General features: G+C 51.6%; 1 protein-coding gene across 1 annotated transcript in view; it reads right to left on the bottom strand.

Moving 5' to 3' along the window:
* FCGBP (Fc gamma binding protein) overlaps window positions 1–16007 on the bottom strand; it is a 38501-nt gene that overhangs the window by 22370 nt on the left and 124 nt on the right. The window contains exons 2-5 of the mRNA XM_061173188.1: window positions 11296–11645; window positions 6946–7516; window positions 4301–4905; window positions 1479–2046 (exon numbers count right to left, since the gene is read on the bottom strand). Coding sequence (XP_061029171.1) covers window positions 1479–2046; window positions 4301–4905; window positions 6946–7516; window positions 11296–11645 — 2094 coding nt within the window. The remainder of the gene's footprint in view (window positions 1–1478; window positions 2047–4300; window positions 4906–6945; window positions 7517–11295; window positions 11646–16007) is intronic.

Below are 16007 nucleotides of genomic sequence, written 5' to 3' on the forward strand. Positions count from 1 at the left end.
ATTCAGGAGCCAATCGGCCTGGGCGCAAATCATGCTGCCCTGCGGTGTGACCCCAGGCAAGTTACTTAATATCTCTGCGGTTCCATTTCCTCGATGATCCCACCTCACAGGGTGGTGGTGAGGATGAAATGAGAGCTGTTAAGCCCTTAGAACAGAACCTGCCCAATGGGAAATGTGCCACACAAGTCCTGGCTCTAATTATGCGAGTCCTTCCTAAAACGATCAGCCTGAGAATGCGCCTCTGATGGAGTTGCATCTGCTTTCCCACCGTCCCTTTTGCAAGTGTGCTTCTCCCACTTTACAGAAGAGAACAGTCCCGAATCTTAACACAGTATGCTGCCGTGGGGATGTGAAAACTTCCAGGGACACGAAGGGACAATTTCAAATATTACCATAAGCATGGAGACAACGGATGACAAATCATTACTGGTAACAAATCAGTTCCAGCTCTGCTCCCGACAAAACAGAAGGAGGGCCTCATAGAATCAGCTGCTCAGAAGTCATAAAAAGTAAGTTTTATGGCATCTCTCAGTGTGACTAACTTCCCTGCCACTCAAAAGGGGTTCAAAGAACGGAGTGACGTTGCTCTAGCAGAACTCCTGCCACTTCCACCCACTTAGTAGTACCATATCTACAAAATGAAAAATAGAATTGATGCTACACCCTGTCTCCTTCCAACAACAGACGTGAACTATTGGGGAAAAACCCCATCCATCTCATTAAGAGATGTCTTTCCAATACGTGTTTAATATTTTTTATCAGTTGTGTACTAACGAGACTTGCAATGATAACTCACTCTATCCTTCTTTTTTTTTAACACTTAGAGTCTATGGTCTCAGGCATTTCTAAAACTTATTAAATGTTGCTCACTCATGCATATGTTTGTGGCAGAGATGTATGATGGGGATTGTGACAGACTGACGCTGGCCACCCCTTACTCTGGGTTTGGCCATGGTACTGACTTTGGCCAATGGGACATTAGCAAATGTGACGTCAAGCAGAGGCCTGGAGTGTGCTTGCCCACTGGAGGCTGTCCGCCCTTGCTGCTCTTTGGAACCTTGAGACCACTGTGTGAAGAAGCCTGTGCTAGCCGGCTGGAAGATGAGACCAAGCAGAGCGGAGACAAGCAGTCCTGACTGAGGTCCTCCAAACCAACCAGCCTGACAACTGCCAGATGTGCAGGCAGGGATCCTTAGGAGCTCATCTCTGAATGACAGCTGCCAAATGGGAATCAGACCTGGGGCCACCAGATGTATTCAGCCAACTTACAAATATTTACTGCATCTGTGACTTCCTAGCTGTCATGATCCCAGGCATGTAACAACCTTTCTGAGCCTCTGTTTCCTCATCTGTTAAATGGGTATAACCACAGCCCCTACCTCATGGGGCTGTTATAAGAATTCAATGACTTAATGATATTTATACATTAATGAATATACATAAGGCTGAGTCCCCCAGTCGTCACTCTCGGTACTCACGGCAGAGTTCCTCACTCCTCCAGGGGTGCACAGCGGCCCCGGCGGCCTGGCATGCAGCAGCATAGGAGGCCAATGCATCACACAGTGGTCCAGACTGGCCTGGCAGCAGGCAGCGGTCGTAAACGCAGTCTCGCACAGCACCCTGTGGGTCCAGTGTGTGGTGGCACTCCCGGAAGGGCCCACTGGGGTCGGCAAGGATCCCACACTCCTTCTTGCTCTGCAGCTGCTGGGCCACCAGGGTGTCCAGCTTGGGACAGTCGCCTGGCTCAGCTGCTCCACAGCCTGGCCTTGTTTCCACCTGCCAGCTCTTCCCGAAGGCCAGTGCGTTGGCAGCTTGGCCTCCATCCCTCAGAGCCAGGTCGTCAGCTGGGTCCCCATTGAAGTTCCCACAGAGCCCGCACAGGGCCCCCGCATAGCTGCTGGGCACCTTGGCAGTCACATGGGCATTCCAGTTATAGGTGACAGTCAGGCCAAAGTCTGTGCGCACGACAGCATCTTGGCCCTTGCGGAACACCTGCACCTGCCCATCTGCCGCCTGGAAGGGCAGGTACTGAAGGATGCCGTCCACCTGGGTAGAGATGCGGGAGGACCAAGAGGTCAGGGTATTCAAGGCTCTGTGGCTCACCCCTCACTCACTCAGCTCTGGCTACTCTGGACTCCTTGCTATCCTCTTGAGCACATTATGCTTGCTCCACCTCAGGGCCTTTGCACTTGCTGTTCCCGCTGCCTGGCAAATCATCCACCTCTCTTCATCCTTCAAGTATTTGCTTAAATCCAAATCCCTAACCCACGGCATTCAAAGCCTACAGGATCTGTCTCCCTATTACCTCCCTGACCTAACCTCCTCCCACTCTCCCCCTCACTCATTCTGCTGTAGCCACACTGGCTTTCTTGAGATTCCCCCAACTCTCCCAGTTTAGTCTAACTTTAGGGCCTTTTCACCTTGCCAAGAACACCGCCTACCACTTTGCTCCTGGCTGCTTCCCCTTCATTCTTTAGGACTTGGCTTAAATCTAAGCCCCGTCCCTAGAACATCCTGCTTAACCTTGGCTCTTGTCCACCTCTGTGCCTGCACCACCTCCCACATCACTCACTCGGGCTCCCTCCTGTCTCCTTGCTGTCTCCCAGGACATGTTAAGTGCACTCCCACCTCTGGGCCTTTGCACTTGTTGTGACCTCTTCCTGGGATACCTCTCATCACTCTTTACTTGGCCACCTCTACTTCATATTCTAGGCATCAGCTTTGATCCAAACCCCTTACAATGGCCTAAAAGACCGTACATGATCCGAGCCTCACTGCTCTCCAGTTTAATTCTTCAGGACTGCCTCATTCCCCACCCTTGGAACTCCAGCCATGCAGGCATTTTGATACTCTCCTGAACTCACCAAGCTCAGCCCAGCCTCAGGGCCTTTGCACTTGCTATACCCTATGTACCCTATGCTTGCAACATACGTACCCTCTTCCACATCTTTATTTTTCATCTGGCTGCCTCCCCATCACCCTTCACATCTCAGCTTAAAATCAAATCCTCTACCCACTAGGCCCTGCTTGTCCCCTCTTTTCTGACTTCATCCCCTACCAACCTCTCTATCCCATCTCCCCAGGCTCACTCTCTCAGGTGCAGCCTCCTTGGCCCCATGCTGTTCTCCTGAACTCTTCAAGCTCAGTCCAGCCTCAGCCTTTGCACCTGTTGTTCCCTCTGCCTAGCAACCACTACTCTTCACCTGGTGGTCTCTTCCTCATCCTTCAGATTTCAGATTAAATCAAAAGCCTCTATCATAGCCATCCCCTACATCATCTCCTACCTCGCTCTCCCTTCCCTCTCTCCATTCCAGGCCCACTGGTCTCCATGCTGTTCCTCTACCCCTCATGTTTGTTCCTGCCTCAGAGCCTTTCAGTTGCTGTTCCTTCTGCCTGGAACAGTCTTCCATCCACTTCCATCCCTGCCTGTTCCATCTCTTTCTTCAGGAAAGGCAATAGAATGCAGAGGTTAAGAGTATGGACTCTGGAGCCAGACAGCTTGGCTTCAAATCTTGGCTCTGCCACTCATTAGCTGTGTGACCTTGAATAGTTGACTTAACTTCTCTGTGCCCAGTTTTCTCCTCTAACAAGATTACCTATTTCACAGGGTTGTTACAGAGATTAACATATGAGTTACTGTATGTCAAGCATTTAACACATAGAAGTAAATTTTATATATATATATATATATATATATATATATATATATATATATATATATATATATATATATATATATATATATATATATATATATATATAAAATTTACTGGGTGGTGGACCCTGTAAGAATCCTCTGTCCAGAACCCTGTGGGCCCATCTGTAAGTACCCCCACACCCCTGTAACACCCCCCCAACACCTTTTGTTCCTGACTTTTCATATGTCACCTTACTCTCTGATATCAATTTTCCTCCAGAAAATGCACCAATCTTTAACTTTGGAGGGGTCATAACAATAAAACATTGAGTCAACATTTACTGAACACTTGTTGGGCACCAATGTCTCTTTTAAACATCCTACAAATATTAACTCCTCAAACCTCCACAACCACCTTGTGAAGCGGCTCACATTGGCGAGGCACCATCTTATTATCCCATTTGTCAGAGGACAAAACTGAGGCACCGAGAGACAAAGTCACACAGCCAGGGAGAGGCAGCACCGCCTGGCTGGGGGGCCCTAAGCCTAATCACTGGCCACAAGGTCTTCTAGCAGACCCCCACACTCCCCCAGTGGCCAGACCCCTACTCTTTAAGGGGGATTCCCTGGCCCTCCACCCGGCCTTGGGCGCCCATCACTCACCAGCACTCGCCCAGGGTACTCCCGGCGCACGGCCACCTTCACGCCGCGAGCCTCCACGCGCAGGGCGCGCGTGTAGCTCACCCTCTGGCTGCCCCGATGCTCGTTTTCCACCAGCACCCGGAAGGCAGGCAGCCCCGCGGCCTGCCCGCACGAGCCGGCCAGCAGGTACGTGCAGGTGCCCATGAAGTCGAAGCGCCGGCCGTCGAAGCTCACGTAGTGCGGGTCCCCAGACGCCTGGCAGCTCCCGAAGCGGTCGGGGTAACAACCCAGGAGACCGTTCTGGACGCGGCAGCGCTCGCCCGCTGGGCAACCCTGCGTGTCGCTGCAGCGCACCTGCTTGGAGGCGGCGTCACAGGTGCAGCGCCGCCGGCAATACTCATCGGCCCACACCTCCTGGCCGGGAGCGAGCGGGAGGCCCTCGAAGTTGCAGCCGCAGGACGAGGCGGCCACGCAGGCGCCGCCGCTGGCCACGAAGCCCGGGAGGCACACGCAGCCCTCGACGCACGGGCGCGCGGAGCAGTTGGACGGCGCCGCAGGGGGGTTGCAGGAGGTCGGGCAGGCGGGGCCGCAGAGCTCGTAGCGGCTGTTGGCGGGGCAGGACAGGGCTGCGGGGACACGGCGGTGGGGGGGGGGGGGGTCAGGCCAGCACAGTCAGAACGTGCCAGGACTTCCCTCACCAGCCCAGCTCCTTCCCAGCTCCTTCCTCAGAGCTCCCCATCTCAGTTAATGACACTTCCACCCTTCTGGGTGCGCAGGCCCCAAACCTCAGAGATATAGTTGACTCCTTCCCCTTTATTCACTGGACAACCAACATGTCGGTAAATCCTGTGAGCTCCATATTCAAGATCTATCCAGAATCTGCCCCTTTTTCCTTTCACCACAGTCCCCACCCTTGTCCTGTTCACCCCAGCAGCCTCCTGCCTGGTCTCCCCCCTGCTCCCATCCTGCATCCCATTCTATTCCTCACATGCAGCCAGAGGGATCCTGTGAACACTTGAGTTAGATGACATCCCTCTCCTGCTCAGAGCCCTCTTGTGGCTCTGTCTTGCTCAGGGTAAAAGCCAGAGTCCTCCTATTGGTCCATGGGGCTTCCCATAATCCACGATCTGCCCCCATCACCTCCCTGTCCTCAACTCCTCTCACTTTCCCTCTGGCTCACTCCGCCCCAGCCACAGTGGCATCCTCTCTGGTGGTCACACTCCCGCCTCTAGGCCTTTGCACTGGCTTTTCCCTGTGCCTGTATTAGCCTTTCCTCACATGGCATGTGGTTAAGAGAAGGTTACTGGAATGTAGATGGCCTGGGTTCAAATCCCAGCTCTCCCCTTCTTAGCTGTGTGATTGTGAGCAAACAACTCCAATTTCTCTGTGCCTCAGTTTCCCCATCAGTAGAATGGGATAATAATAGTCCCAATATCACAGGAGGCTCATCTATGTAGAGACACCCCATGTAGAGCATCATTATGAGCTCACACTGTTGCCTAATCCTGGTCTCTGTTCCAATGGCAGCTTCTCCCAAGGGCCTTCCCTGAGCACTCTCTTCATGAGCCTCCCATTTGCTCTTATCCCATGAACTCTGTTTCTTTCGCTCTCTGAAGCTATTCCACAGTTTACCGCTTACTCTCTGTCTCCCCCGCTAGGATTATAAGTTCTGTGAGAGTGGGAACCTGATCTGTCTCAAACATGGCTGAATCTCCAGCACCAAGGACGGGGCCCGGCCCACAAGAGATGCCCAGTAAATACTTTGAAAATGAATGGGTAGATAAGTGAATGCACTGGTTCTTCTTTTGCACCAGGCATTGGGGAACTCGGTGGTGGTGGGGAGTGGTGTTTACTGGGCAGTGAGGACACAGCAGTGACCAAGACAAACCCCAAATGGCCTCAGTGTCTCCCCCAGACTTACCCCTCTCTGGAGTCCCTGTCCCAAGCCATGGGCCTGGGCCTGGAAGCCTCCTCCTCCTTCCTGTGCTAGCCTTTCTGCCTCCTGAACATTTCTCTGGGAGCCTCACAAGGGCAGAGACAGGTGTTTTGGTCCCCACTGTGCCCATCGTCAGTACAGGGGTGGGGCCAGATAGGGACTCAGGGAATGCATGTTGAATGAATGAATACATGAGTGAATGGATGATTCAGTGGATGGATACCTGGCTATGGAGCTGGGACTTTATCCAGAAGACATCGGGGAATCATGGAAGAGTTATAAATGAAGAGATGTTCGCATGTCTGCTTTGGGACATCTCATGCCAAGTCTTTGCAGATGCCCTTCTCTCAGCTTGGAACCCACTTCCTGCCCCCCCTTTTTTCTATCTAGCTCCAATCCCTCCTACAGGCTTCAGATTGGGCATCCCTTTCTCTAGGAGATCCTACTTGATTCCCCAGACTGAGTCAGGAAGCTTCTCTGGTCTCCCATAGCCCCTCTGAACTTCCCCCATCCCAGCCCTGACCACTCTGGACTGTCACTGTCTAGTGTGATACGTCTGCCCCAACCTTAGGCTCACTGTGGGCAGAGCCTGGCCATCTTGGCCATTGCTCCGTCCTTGGCATGGTCCAGCTCCAGGCTGGACCACAGTAAATGCTCAGATATTGAGCAGATGCAAGGGGTCTCCTGCCTCCCACCATGTGCTCCCAGCCCCCACCAGGGTATCACTCACGGCAGCTGGCTGGCAACCTCCAGTTCCCAACAGAGATGCCAAACTCCAGACAGGCCTGGGCGTAGGCGCTAAGGGCACGGCACAGGCTGGCCCGGTCCCCATGGGCCACACACAGGTCATATACACATTCCTTCAGGAAGGGCTGGGGGTCCAGGGCATCACGGCAGACAGCAAAGGGGCCATCGGGCTGGGTCAGCATGCCGCAGAGACGGCTGCCCTCATAGTGCTGGGCCTGGTCTGGGGTGCAGGAGGGACAGTTGTTCTGGCAGCCGTCCTCACATAGGTAGTCCTCGTCGTCCAGCTTCCAGCTATTGGCAAACTCCACAGCATCAGGAGCCTGCTCCCAGTCAGGTGTAAGGAAGTCATCAGTGGGGTCACCATTATAGTTGCCACACAGACCGCACACCTGGCCTTGGAAGTGCTCGGGCAGGCTCAGTGCCAGCCGGGCATCCCAGTCATAGGTGACTACCAGCCCGAAGTCCAGCTCTACCATGGCCCGTGTCCCACTCTGGTACACGCGCAGGCGGCCCTCAGCCAGGGAGGCAGGCAGGCGTGAGCGCTGGCTGTCGATCTGCAGGAGTCAGGAGAGGAGGGTCAGATCCCCGTGTGGTCTGGCCTTCAGCCCCTCATCTCCTCCCACTTGCTTCCCCTGCTCTAGCTGCGTGAGGATTCCTTCCTCCTGTTAGTGCCACCGACCAGGCCTCAGGATCTTTGCTCCTGCCTTCCCCGTGACCTGAAATGTTCTTTCCCTAGATATACACTTGGCTCACTCCCTCACCTCTTACAAAATCTTTGCTCAAATGTCACCGTCTCAGGGAGGCCATCCCAGACCACCCTATTTTATATGGCAACTCCTCCCTACTCCCTATTCCCCTTCCCTGCTCTATTTTTTTCCCTATAGTGTCTAACCTTCTAAAATGTCATCTGCAAATAGCTGATGTTTATCATCTCTCTAACTTGACTACGCTGTCAGCTCCACGAAGACAGGGCAGCTGCTTCATCTCCAGTGCCTAGAACTGTACCTGGTAGAATAGCAGGTGCTCAGTAAGTGAATGAAGCCCCTGCTGTATTAAATAAACATTCACTGGGCACGGACCCTGTGCCTGGCCCTGGCCTGGGAGATCCTGGAGATACACTGATGACAAAGACAACCCCAGACCCTACTGTCATGGGGCTCCCAGTCCAATAGGGGAGACAGACCTGTCACTAGACAATGACAGATCAGAGCGATCAGGGCTGGGATAGTGGAGGCACAGGAGGCTGCAGGAGCCTAGAAAAAGAGCCAGACCCAAACTTTCAGGTCAGGGAAGGCTTCCTGGAAGAAGAGACAGCTGAGCTGAGCCGTAAAGGACCAGTGAGAGATAGTCACGAAAACCAGGAGGGGGAGTGGTGTTCCTTTGCAAATGTCCTGAGTGGAGAGAGAACCCAGCCAGGAGATAAGGAGTGTGCTCTCTCTGTCCCCTGGGCCCATTTTCCTCTTCCTGAGCATGTCTTTCTTATCCTTTCTTCACAAAGTCTTGTCTTAGCCAAGAGGATGGGGTATGAAAAAAGGAGTAACAGGCAGAGGGGACAGCATGAGCAAGGTCAAAGGTAAGAGAGATTGTTCATTCAGTCAGCAACGCCTCCATGAGCCTTCCTGTGTGTCCAAGCCTATGCCAGGCAGTGACCGAGACAGCCCACATTCACAGGCTCTCAGTCCAGGGACCACCGTTCAAATCTGTCTTTCCCCTAAGACCAGTGATCTTCATTTTTAAATGACACAAGTAGTGCCTGTTCAGTACAGAAAACTTACAAAGTATGCACGAGCAAAAATGAGAAAAGAGAAAATCACCCATAGTGCTGTACACATACACACGGGGAGGGGGAAGGGTAAGCTGGGACGAAGTGAGAGAGTGGCATTGACATATATACACTACCAAATGTAAAATAGATAGCTAGTGGGAAGCAGCCGCATAGCACAGGGAGATCAGCTCAGTGCTTTGTGGCCACCTAGAGGGGCGGGATAGGGAGGGTGGGAGGGAGGGAGACGCAAGAGGGAGGGGATAGGGAGGGTGGGAGAGAGACGCAAGAGGGAGGGGATAGGGAGGGTGGGAGAGAGACGCAATAGGGAGGGGATACGGGGATATATGTATACGTATAGCTGATTCGCTTTGTTGTGCAGCAGACTAGCACAACACTGTAAAGCAATTATGCTCCAATAAAGATGTTAAAAAAAAATACTCACATTTATGAATCATGCCAGGTTTTTTTCTACCTTTAAATACATGTATACTTAAAAAAAAATAATGAGACCATGCTGAAGTCACCATTTCATGAACTCCTCTTTTCTCCTAACAAGCTCTTGTGGACATCCTACCATGATCCTACCAGGAACTCTAAACCTTTGTCAGGTCACTGACCTCTGTAAGGATCTGACAAAGTAATGGACCCTCTCCCTGAAAAACTACACAGCATATGCAAGATTCTGCACATAAGTTCAAAGGATTTGAGGTCCCCCTGAGTTTGTGTTCAACCTCTCTAGCCTTCAAGAACACTACTTTAATCCACTTGGTTATTAATCTCACAGATCCACCCGCACACTCACAAAGCGAGGGAGATACAAGAATATTCATGGCAGTACTGCTTGCCAGCATGAACAAAGCACCCAACCACAGGGGCCTGAGCTAAATGAACTGTGGTGCATCCAGCCGATGACAAACTGTGCAGCTGTAGAAAGGAAAGAGGAGGCCCCCTTCCTGCTGACAAGGAGACAGCTTCAGAATGCACTGTTCAGTGCAAAAAGTCAAGTTCAGAACAGAGCACAAGTACAGTACTGTTTGCTAAGAAAGGGGAGACGTAAGAATGTATTGCTTGTGTTGGCATAAAGAAACCCTAGATGAATACTCAGGAAACTAGTAAAAGTCGTTACCTGTGGCGAGCAGGGAAAGCAGGTAAAGATAGGCGTAAAAGCAGGATCTTTCACAATGTGCCTTTTTGTTTTGAGCTGTAAATTCTTTTCCTATTTAAAAAAATTAATCGCAGCAACACGGAAGAACCTCGAAAGTATCGTGTTGAGCAAAAGAAGCCTTACACAAAAGGCTTCTTGCACTGGATGATTCCGTTACTATGAAGTTCTTCAACCAGCAAAACTAATCTATGGTGGAAAAAAATCAGAACTGTGATTGCCTCTAGGGGTGTGTGGGCCATTGTTTGGGAAGGGGCATGAGGGGATTTTCTAGGGGGATGAAAACCTTCTATATCTTAACAGAGGTTTGGTTTGCACATTTGTCAAAACTCAGTGAACAGTGATTCGTGGATTTTATTATGTTTAAATTTTGATTTGTGGATTTATTTATGATTTGTGGATTTTATTATGTTTAAATTTTGTTCCAAAAGTAAGCAAAAAGAAGTGTGAAAATATTGTATTCTAGTTAACGGTATGCTTGCTAAAATCTTTAGGGGTGAAGTGTATTGATGTCTAGGACTTACTTTAAAGTGCATAAAAAGTAAGAGGGTTTGTTGAGTGGACAGAGGGATGGACAGATGATAGATGTGTGATGAACTAAGAAGAGTAAAATGTTTAGAATCTAGGTGATTGGCAAATGAGTGTTCACTGTACAATGATTTCAACATTTCTGGGTGTTTGAACATGTTCATAATAATACGGTAGGAAAAAGGGAAATTATTGTTTCTATTTATTTTGCTGTTATTATATTTCTGTAATTTATATTGGCTGAGTAGTAATCCATTTACCAGAGGCAGAATAGCCTAGAGGTTAAGATAGAGACTCAGGAGCCAGCCTGGGGGCGTTCCCAGCTCCATCTCTTACTAGCCCTAAGCCCTTGGGAAGTCATTCATCTCTCTGGACCTCAGTTTCCTCATCAAAAAGTGTTAATAATAATAACGCCTACCCCAATAGATTGCTGTGAGCATTAAATGCGTTAACACATGGAAAGTGCTAAGAGACAAACCCAGCACATAGGAGGTGCTCACTACATTTTTAGTGTTTAGTGACTTAAGAAATTACCCACTGTTGGACATCTTGTCTTCTTTCTTTCTCTCTCCGCCCGCCCCCTCTTCTTGCTATTATAAACCCATCGGCATAAACTTTTTTCCCCCTAACCATATCTCTGAGCATTCTAAAAATGTTTAGAAATCGAATTGCTGGACAAAAGGGGTTTAAGGTTCTGCCACTGATTTTCAAATCCCCCCTCCCGAGCCCCCACGCCCTCGGCCCACTTCTCTGCACCCTCCACCCCTTGGCAAAGGGCTCGGGTTTGGGGCCTGACACTCAGGCACTGCCTCCTCCTTCTGCTTGTTGGGTGACTCATGGGTTTCTTTTTAACCCGGAAGCCTCCTCTGGGTCCTTACCCGAGCGAAGCCAACTTCCCCGCGGGCCAGCGACACCGCGTGGCTGTAGGCGCGCACGGTAACCACGCCCACGTAAGAGACTCTGCGGCTGCCCCGGTGCTCGTTCTTGGTCTCGACGCTGAAGGCAGGCAGGGTCTGGTCGTCGCTGCACAGCTCCGCCATCGAGTACAAGCACGTGCCCATCATGTCATAGCGGCGGCCATCGAAGGTGGTGTAATGGGGGTCACCCTGGGCGCGGCAGGTGGCCACGGAGGCCGCCACGCACCTGGCCTGCCCATCCAGCACCTTGCAGAGCTGCTTGTGACCGCACTGCTTGCCTTCGCAGGAGGCCTCCTCCTGGGTCTGCACGGCTGGGGAGGGAAGGGGAGTGGCCACAAAGAAAGAGTCAGGAGTGTCCACCCCACCAGGAATCCTGGAGCTCTCCCACCCTGGGGAGTTTGGGCAGTTGGCTCACAACTACCCATTCTAGAAGTGGGGGGACTGAGGTCTGGAATCTCAGAGGGAGAGAGCTGCTCAGGCCTGACTTCTCTTAGGTTTTCTGGTTCCCCAGAAAACACAGCTCAGCCCAGAAGAGCTGGAAGGTGGTGAAGAACCACCAGGCAGGAACAGTCATGGAAAGGTTCATGTGTGGCTTTTCTCTCCCTGTATCCCCCTTGCCCCTACCTTCCCAATCAGGCTAAAAGGCTAAGGGACCGTTTTTATTTTTTATTTATTTTTAATTTTTGGCTGCACCACACAGCATGCAGGATCTTAGTTCCCTGACCAGGGATGGAACCCATGCCCCCTGCAGTGGAAGCGCGGAGTCCTAACCACTGGACCACCAGGGAATTCCCTAAGGGATCTTTTTTAAAGATAGAAAATGGAAGACAGAGACTGTTCAATAGAATGGAAACGGTGGCGTCAGGCTGCCTAGGTTAGAATCCTGGCACAGTCAATTAGCTGTGTGACACTGGAAAGTAATTTATAATTCTGTGTGTCTCAGCTTCCTCACTTGTGACATGGGGGTGATAATAATACCTTCTTCACAGGGATAGTTGGGGAGGGGGGAGTGGCCTGGTTTAAATAAGCTAAAATATAAGCAGGGTTTGGAACTGATCCCAGGTGTTAATTAGGTTAATTATTACCTGTTATAATCAATCACCCACCTCTTCCACATTACTATTCAAGCCTGAAGTGGCCCTTTGAAGTTGGGTGGCTTCCATGCCCTGGAGGATGGATGGGAGGGGCATTTTTGCCAGTGCTGGGAACCCTACTGTCTAGGATCCTTGCTTCGGGAAGGGGATCCACATAGGAAGAAACAGCTGTGCCTCCCCTGCCTCCTAGTCTTCAGAAGCTCTTGCCTTCTGTCTGCTCATAATGATAGCTCACCCTTATGTAGCCCTACTCACTTGCCCGATGCCCTCTAAATGAGCTACAAATGTTAACTCATTGCACTGTCACCTAACAGCCCGTGAGGGGTGCAGGTATGATCCCCAGTTTACAGATGTGGAAACAGGTCACACAAGCAGAGGTGGGATTTGAACCTGGGAAGCCTGGCTTTAGCATCTGTGCCCTCAAACGCTGCACTGCTTGGAGGCAACTCCTCGACAGGCTGGGCCCAAAAGTATACACGGGCCAGGTCCTAGAAATTAACTATGTTAACACATACCAGGCACCTAGAGTGGACCCTGGTATGTTGAGAAATACTCCCCCCACATGGTAGCCATCATTATTATACTTTTAGACCTCCTGAGTTTGGCATTCCTATATGAGGTGTTGGGGGAGTGGCAGTTAGCAACTGGTATGGTTGTGTGTCAGTAGCTAAAATAACAAAATATTCCCAAGCTGGTTGGTGAGAAGCTGCTGACCTGACCTGACCCCCCACAAAGATCCCTCCCTCTTGGCACCTTGGCTCTCCCCAGGAACCTTTCCCCAATGCCACCCCGCACAAAAGCAACAGACAAAGGGCTGATGCCAGACACCCTGGGGGCTTCTAGGACCCTGCTGCAGTGCTCTGACTGGCATCTCTTCAGACTGGTTGGGACCCTGGATCATATCAGTTGCTAAACACTTAGAGTATTGTTCCTGCAGGGGGTGGGGGGACAGGGAGGGCTTGGGAAGCCTTAAGGAAAAGAAGGATGACAGGGAGGATGCAGGTGAGTGGGGGACAGCCCAGCTGAGCCAGAAAGCCACAGATGAGCACAGAGAGGGTGGGAAAGGGGAAAAGGCAAGCGAGCTGGCAAAGGGGTCCCCAGGTGGACAGGGCCAGAGGTCATTTCTGATCACTCACTCCGGCCACAGGCAGCTGCTGTCCCAAAGCTCACGTCCTGGTCCAGCCCAAAGGTGAGCAGCCCAAAGTTGGTAGCAGCCTCAGCCACATGGATACTGTCCGTAGTGCCGAGGTCCACTTCAGCATATGAGAACTCACTGCCTGGCACAGCGGCCCAGGTGAGCTTGGCCCCCAGCCTCTGCCCGTCTATGGTCAGCTCACCAGCAGCCTTTGTTGGTGCCACTACCAGGGCCGTGCACTTAGAGTTTGGCACGCTCTTCACTACGTAGGCAGGGCAGTAGGCTGCCACGTCTGGGATCAGGACCAGGTGGGGGTCATAGGTCGCTCCATCTTTGGTGGTACCCGTGCCAAACAGCAGGACTTGGATGCCCACATCTGCAGACAGGTAGAGTGGCCAGGACTGCTGGATCTCAAACTCTGCCACGTCACCTGCCTGGAGCCCACGGGAGCCAGCGGTGCCTCCGAGGTTGTAGGTCAGCTTCGTGGCCTGACTGGCCACGACATAGACCAGGTCGTAGCGGGTCTGGAGGGGCAGAGGGGGCACCACATAGCGGGTGCCCCAGGCAGACGTGGGTAGCAGCTGCTCCACCACATGGTTGCAGTTCGTGTTTATCTGGGCACAGCTGTGGCCAGAGAGGACAGCCACGGGGCTGCTGGCAGTGACCTTTGACCCTGAGAGGTTAGCTGTGCTCTGCACCTGGGCCACCTGGTAGGGGTCCAGAGTCACACTCAGGACATTGCCCGCTGAGTAGGACTTGCCCTGGAATGTCACTGACCCCTTCAGCTGTATACTGACAGAGGCACCGGCTGCACCCGCCACCACAGCAAACTCCTTGAGATTCTGGGATGAAGCGCTGGCGGGTGTGAGCACAAAGTACTCAGTGCCTAGGGCGCGGACAGGCCACAGCTGTGTCACATCTGCTGTGCTGAGCTTAGCGTTTATTGCCTGCACAGAGATGGTGCGGTCAGAGTGGACCACCACCGCACGCTGGAAGGTATTGCTGCCGACCATCTCAGCCTTGGCAGTGATGTTGACCATGACTGACTGCCCGGGCCGCACAGTGACCTTCTGTGAGGTGCCGTCTACCCGGCTGAGGATGGAGACTGAGGTGAGGCTGTCCGACAGACTGGAGAGGAGGAGGTAGAGGTAGGCTTTGCTGTACATGAGGTTATAGTTCTGCAGGAAGGCCGTGAGGAATTCCTCCCCCGTGCTGTTCTTGGGGTCCACTGAGGCCTCCTGGGTCAACCCTGGGGTGAGAAAATGCAGCTGTGGGTCTGCTTTATCCAATCGTCCCCATCAGAGAAGTAACCTCATACCCCGTGCCTGAGTCGCATGTTGAAATACTCACGTGGGTTTCTATTTTCTCTCTTCTCTCTCCTTTCCCCTTATTCATGCAGTGTTCACCTACCAGCCTTTCTGGCTTTTGCCTTCCAAAAGCCTGAACACTTCAGACAGGGATCTCAAACTCAAACACTGACGGGGCCAGGCAAGTGACGTATGTGTGAAACAGAATGGGCGGACTGTGCAGCTAGAGCATTCACATGCCATGGAAAGTGGGGTGTTGCTATTAGCTTTAATCTGTTGTTATGATGATGGCTTATGGGCTCTTTCTTCAAAATGTCAGATCTTACCATTTTTTCAAGAGAAATTGGATATCTGAATTTCCATGTGAAATCTCCAATCCAAAACTGTTTTAAGTAAGAACTATGGGGCCCAAACTGGCTGGATTCAGGTGCCAGTTTGTGACGTCTGTCTTCATAGGATTAGGGGTGTATGTGAAGGGGAAAAGGGGATTATGGGAGTATGGACAAAATGTCTCCTAGAAATAGAGAGGAGTGGGGACTTTTCAACACCTCAATCTAGGAAAAGATTCTCCAGGGCTGAGAAGAGAGAGGGGGAGGGAGAGAGATCACTCTACAGGATCTTGGAGAGAGTTGTGGTGGTTATAGAAGGACTGTCTGCCGAATAAGGGGAGCCTTGAAGGACATCCCAGTGTCCCATGGGGCCAGGGGATCAGGGTCAATGAATGTTTCTAAAGTAACCTAAATAGATGTTGACTGGTAAAGAGGGCCGGGATGTCCCATCCCTCCCCCCAAACTTTGGCTTTACCTAAGACTCTAGTTCTGGACATAACCCTAGATAATTGGCCACCAAGTCCCCCCCGCCCCCTGCCAAGAAAGACTTTAGTGAAATTTTCCATCACCTCAGCAGAATGAGGCTCTAAGTCAAAACTTTAGTTGAGTTGCAGAAAATCAAGAAAGTAGTAGTTCTTACCTACTTGAATTTGGGGACTAAAGTTTTTACCTATTTCCCTCTGGAACAAAGAGAGAATGGGTGAATTCCACCACATTTCTCTGCAGTACTTAAAGGGCCTCTCTCTCATCTCAGCTAGCCTGGGGTGACACTGGGAGATGTGTTTGTGGAGGGGGCTCAAATGGAGGG

Source organism: Eubalaena glacialis, chromosome 18, assembly GCF_028564815.1.
Source record: "Eubalaena glacialis isolate mEubGla1 chromosome 18, mEubGla1.1.hap2.+ XY, whole genome shotgun sequence".
NCBI classification, from domain to species: Eukaryota; Metazoa; Chordata; class Mammalia; order Artiodactyla; family Balaenidae; genus Eubalaena; species Eubalaena glacialis.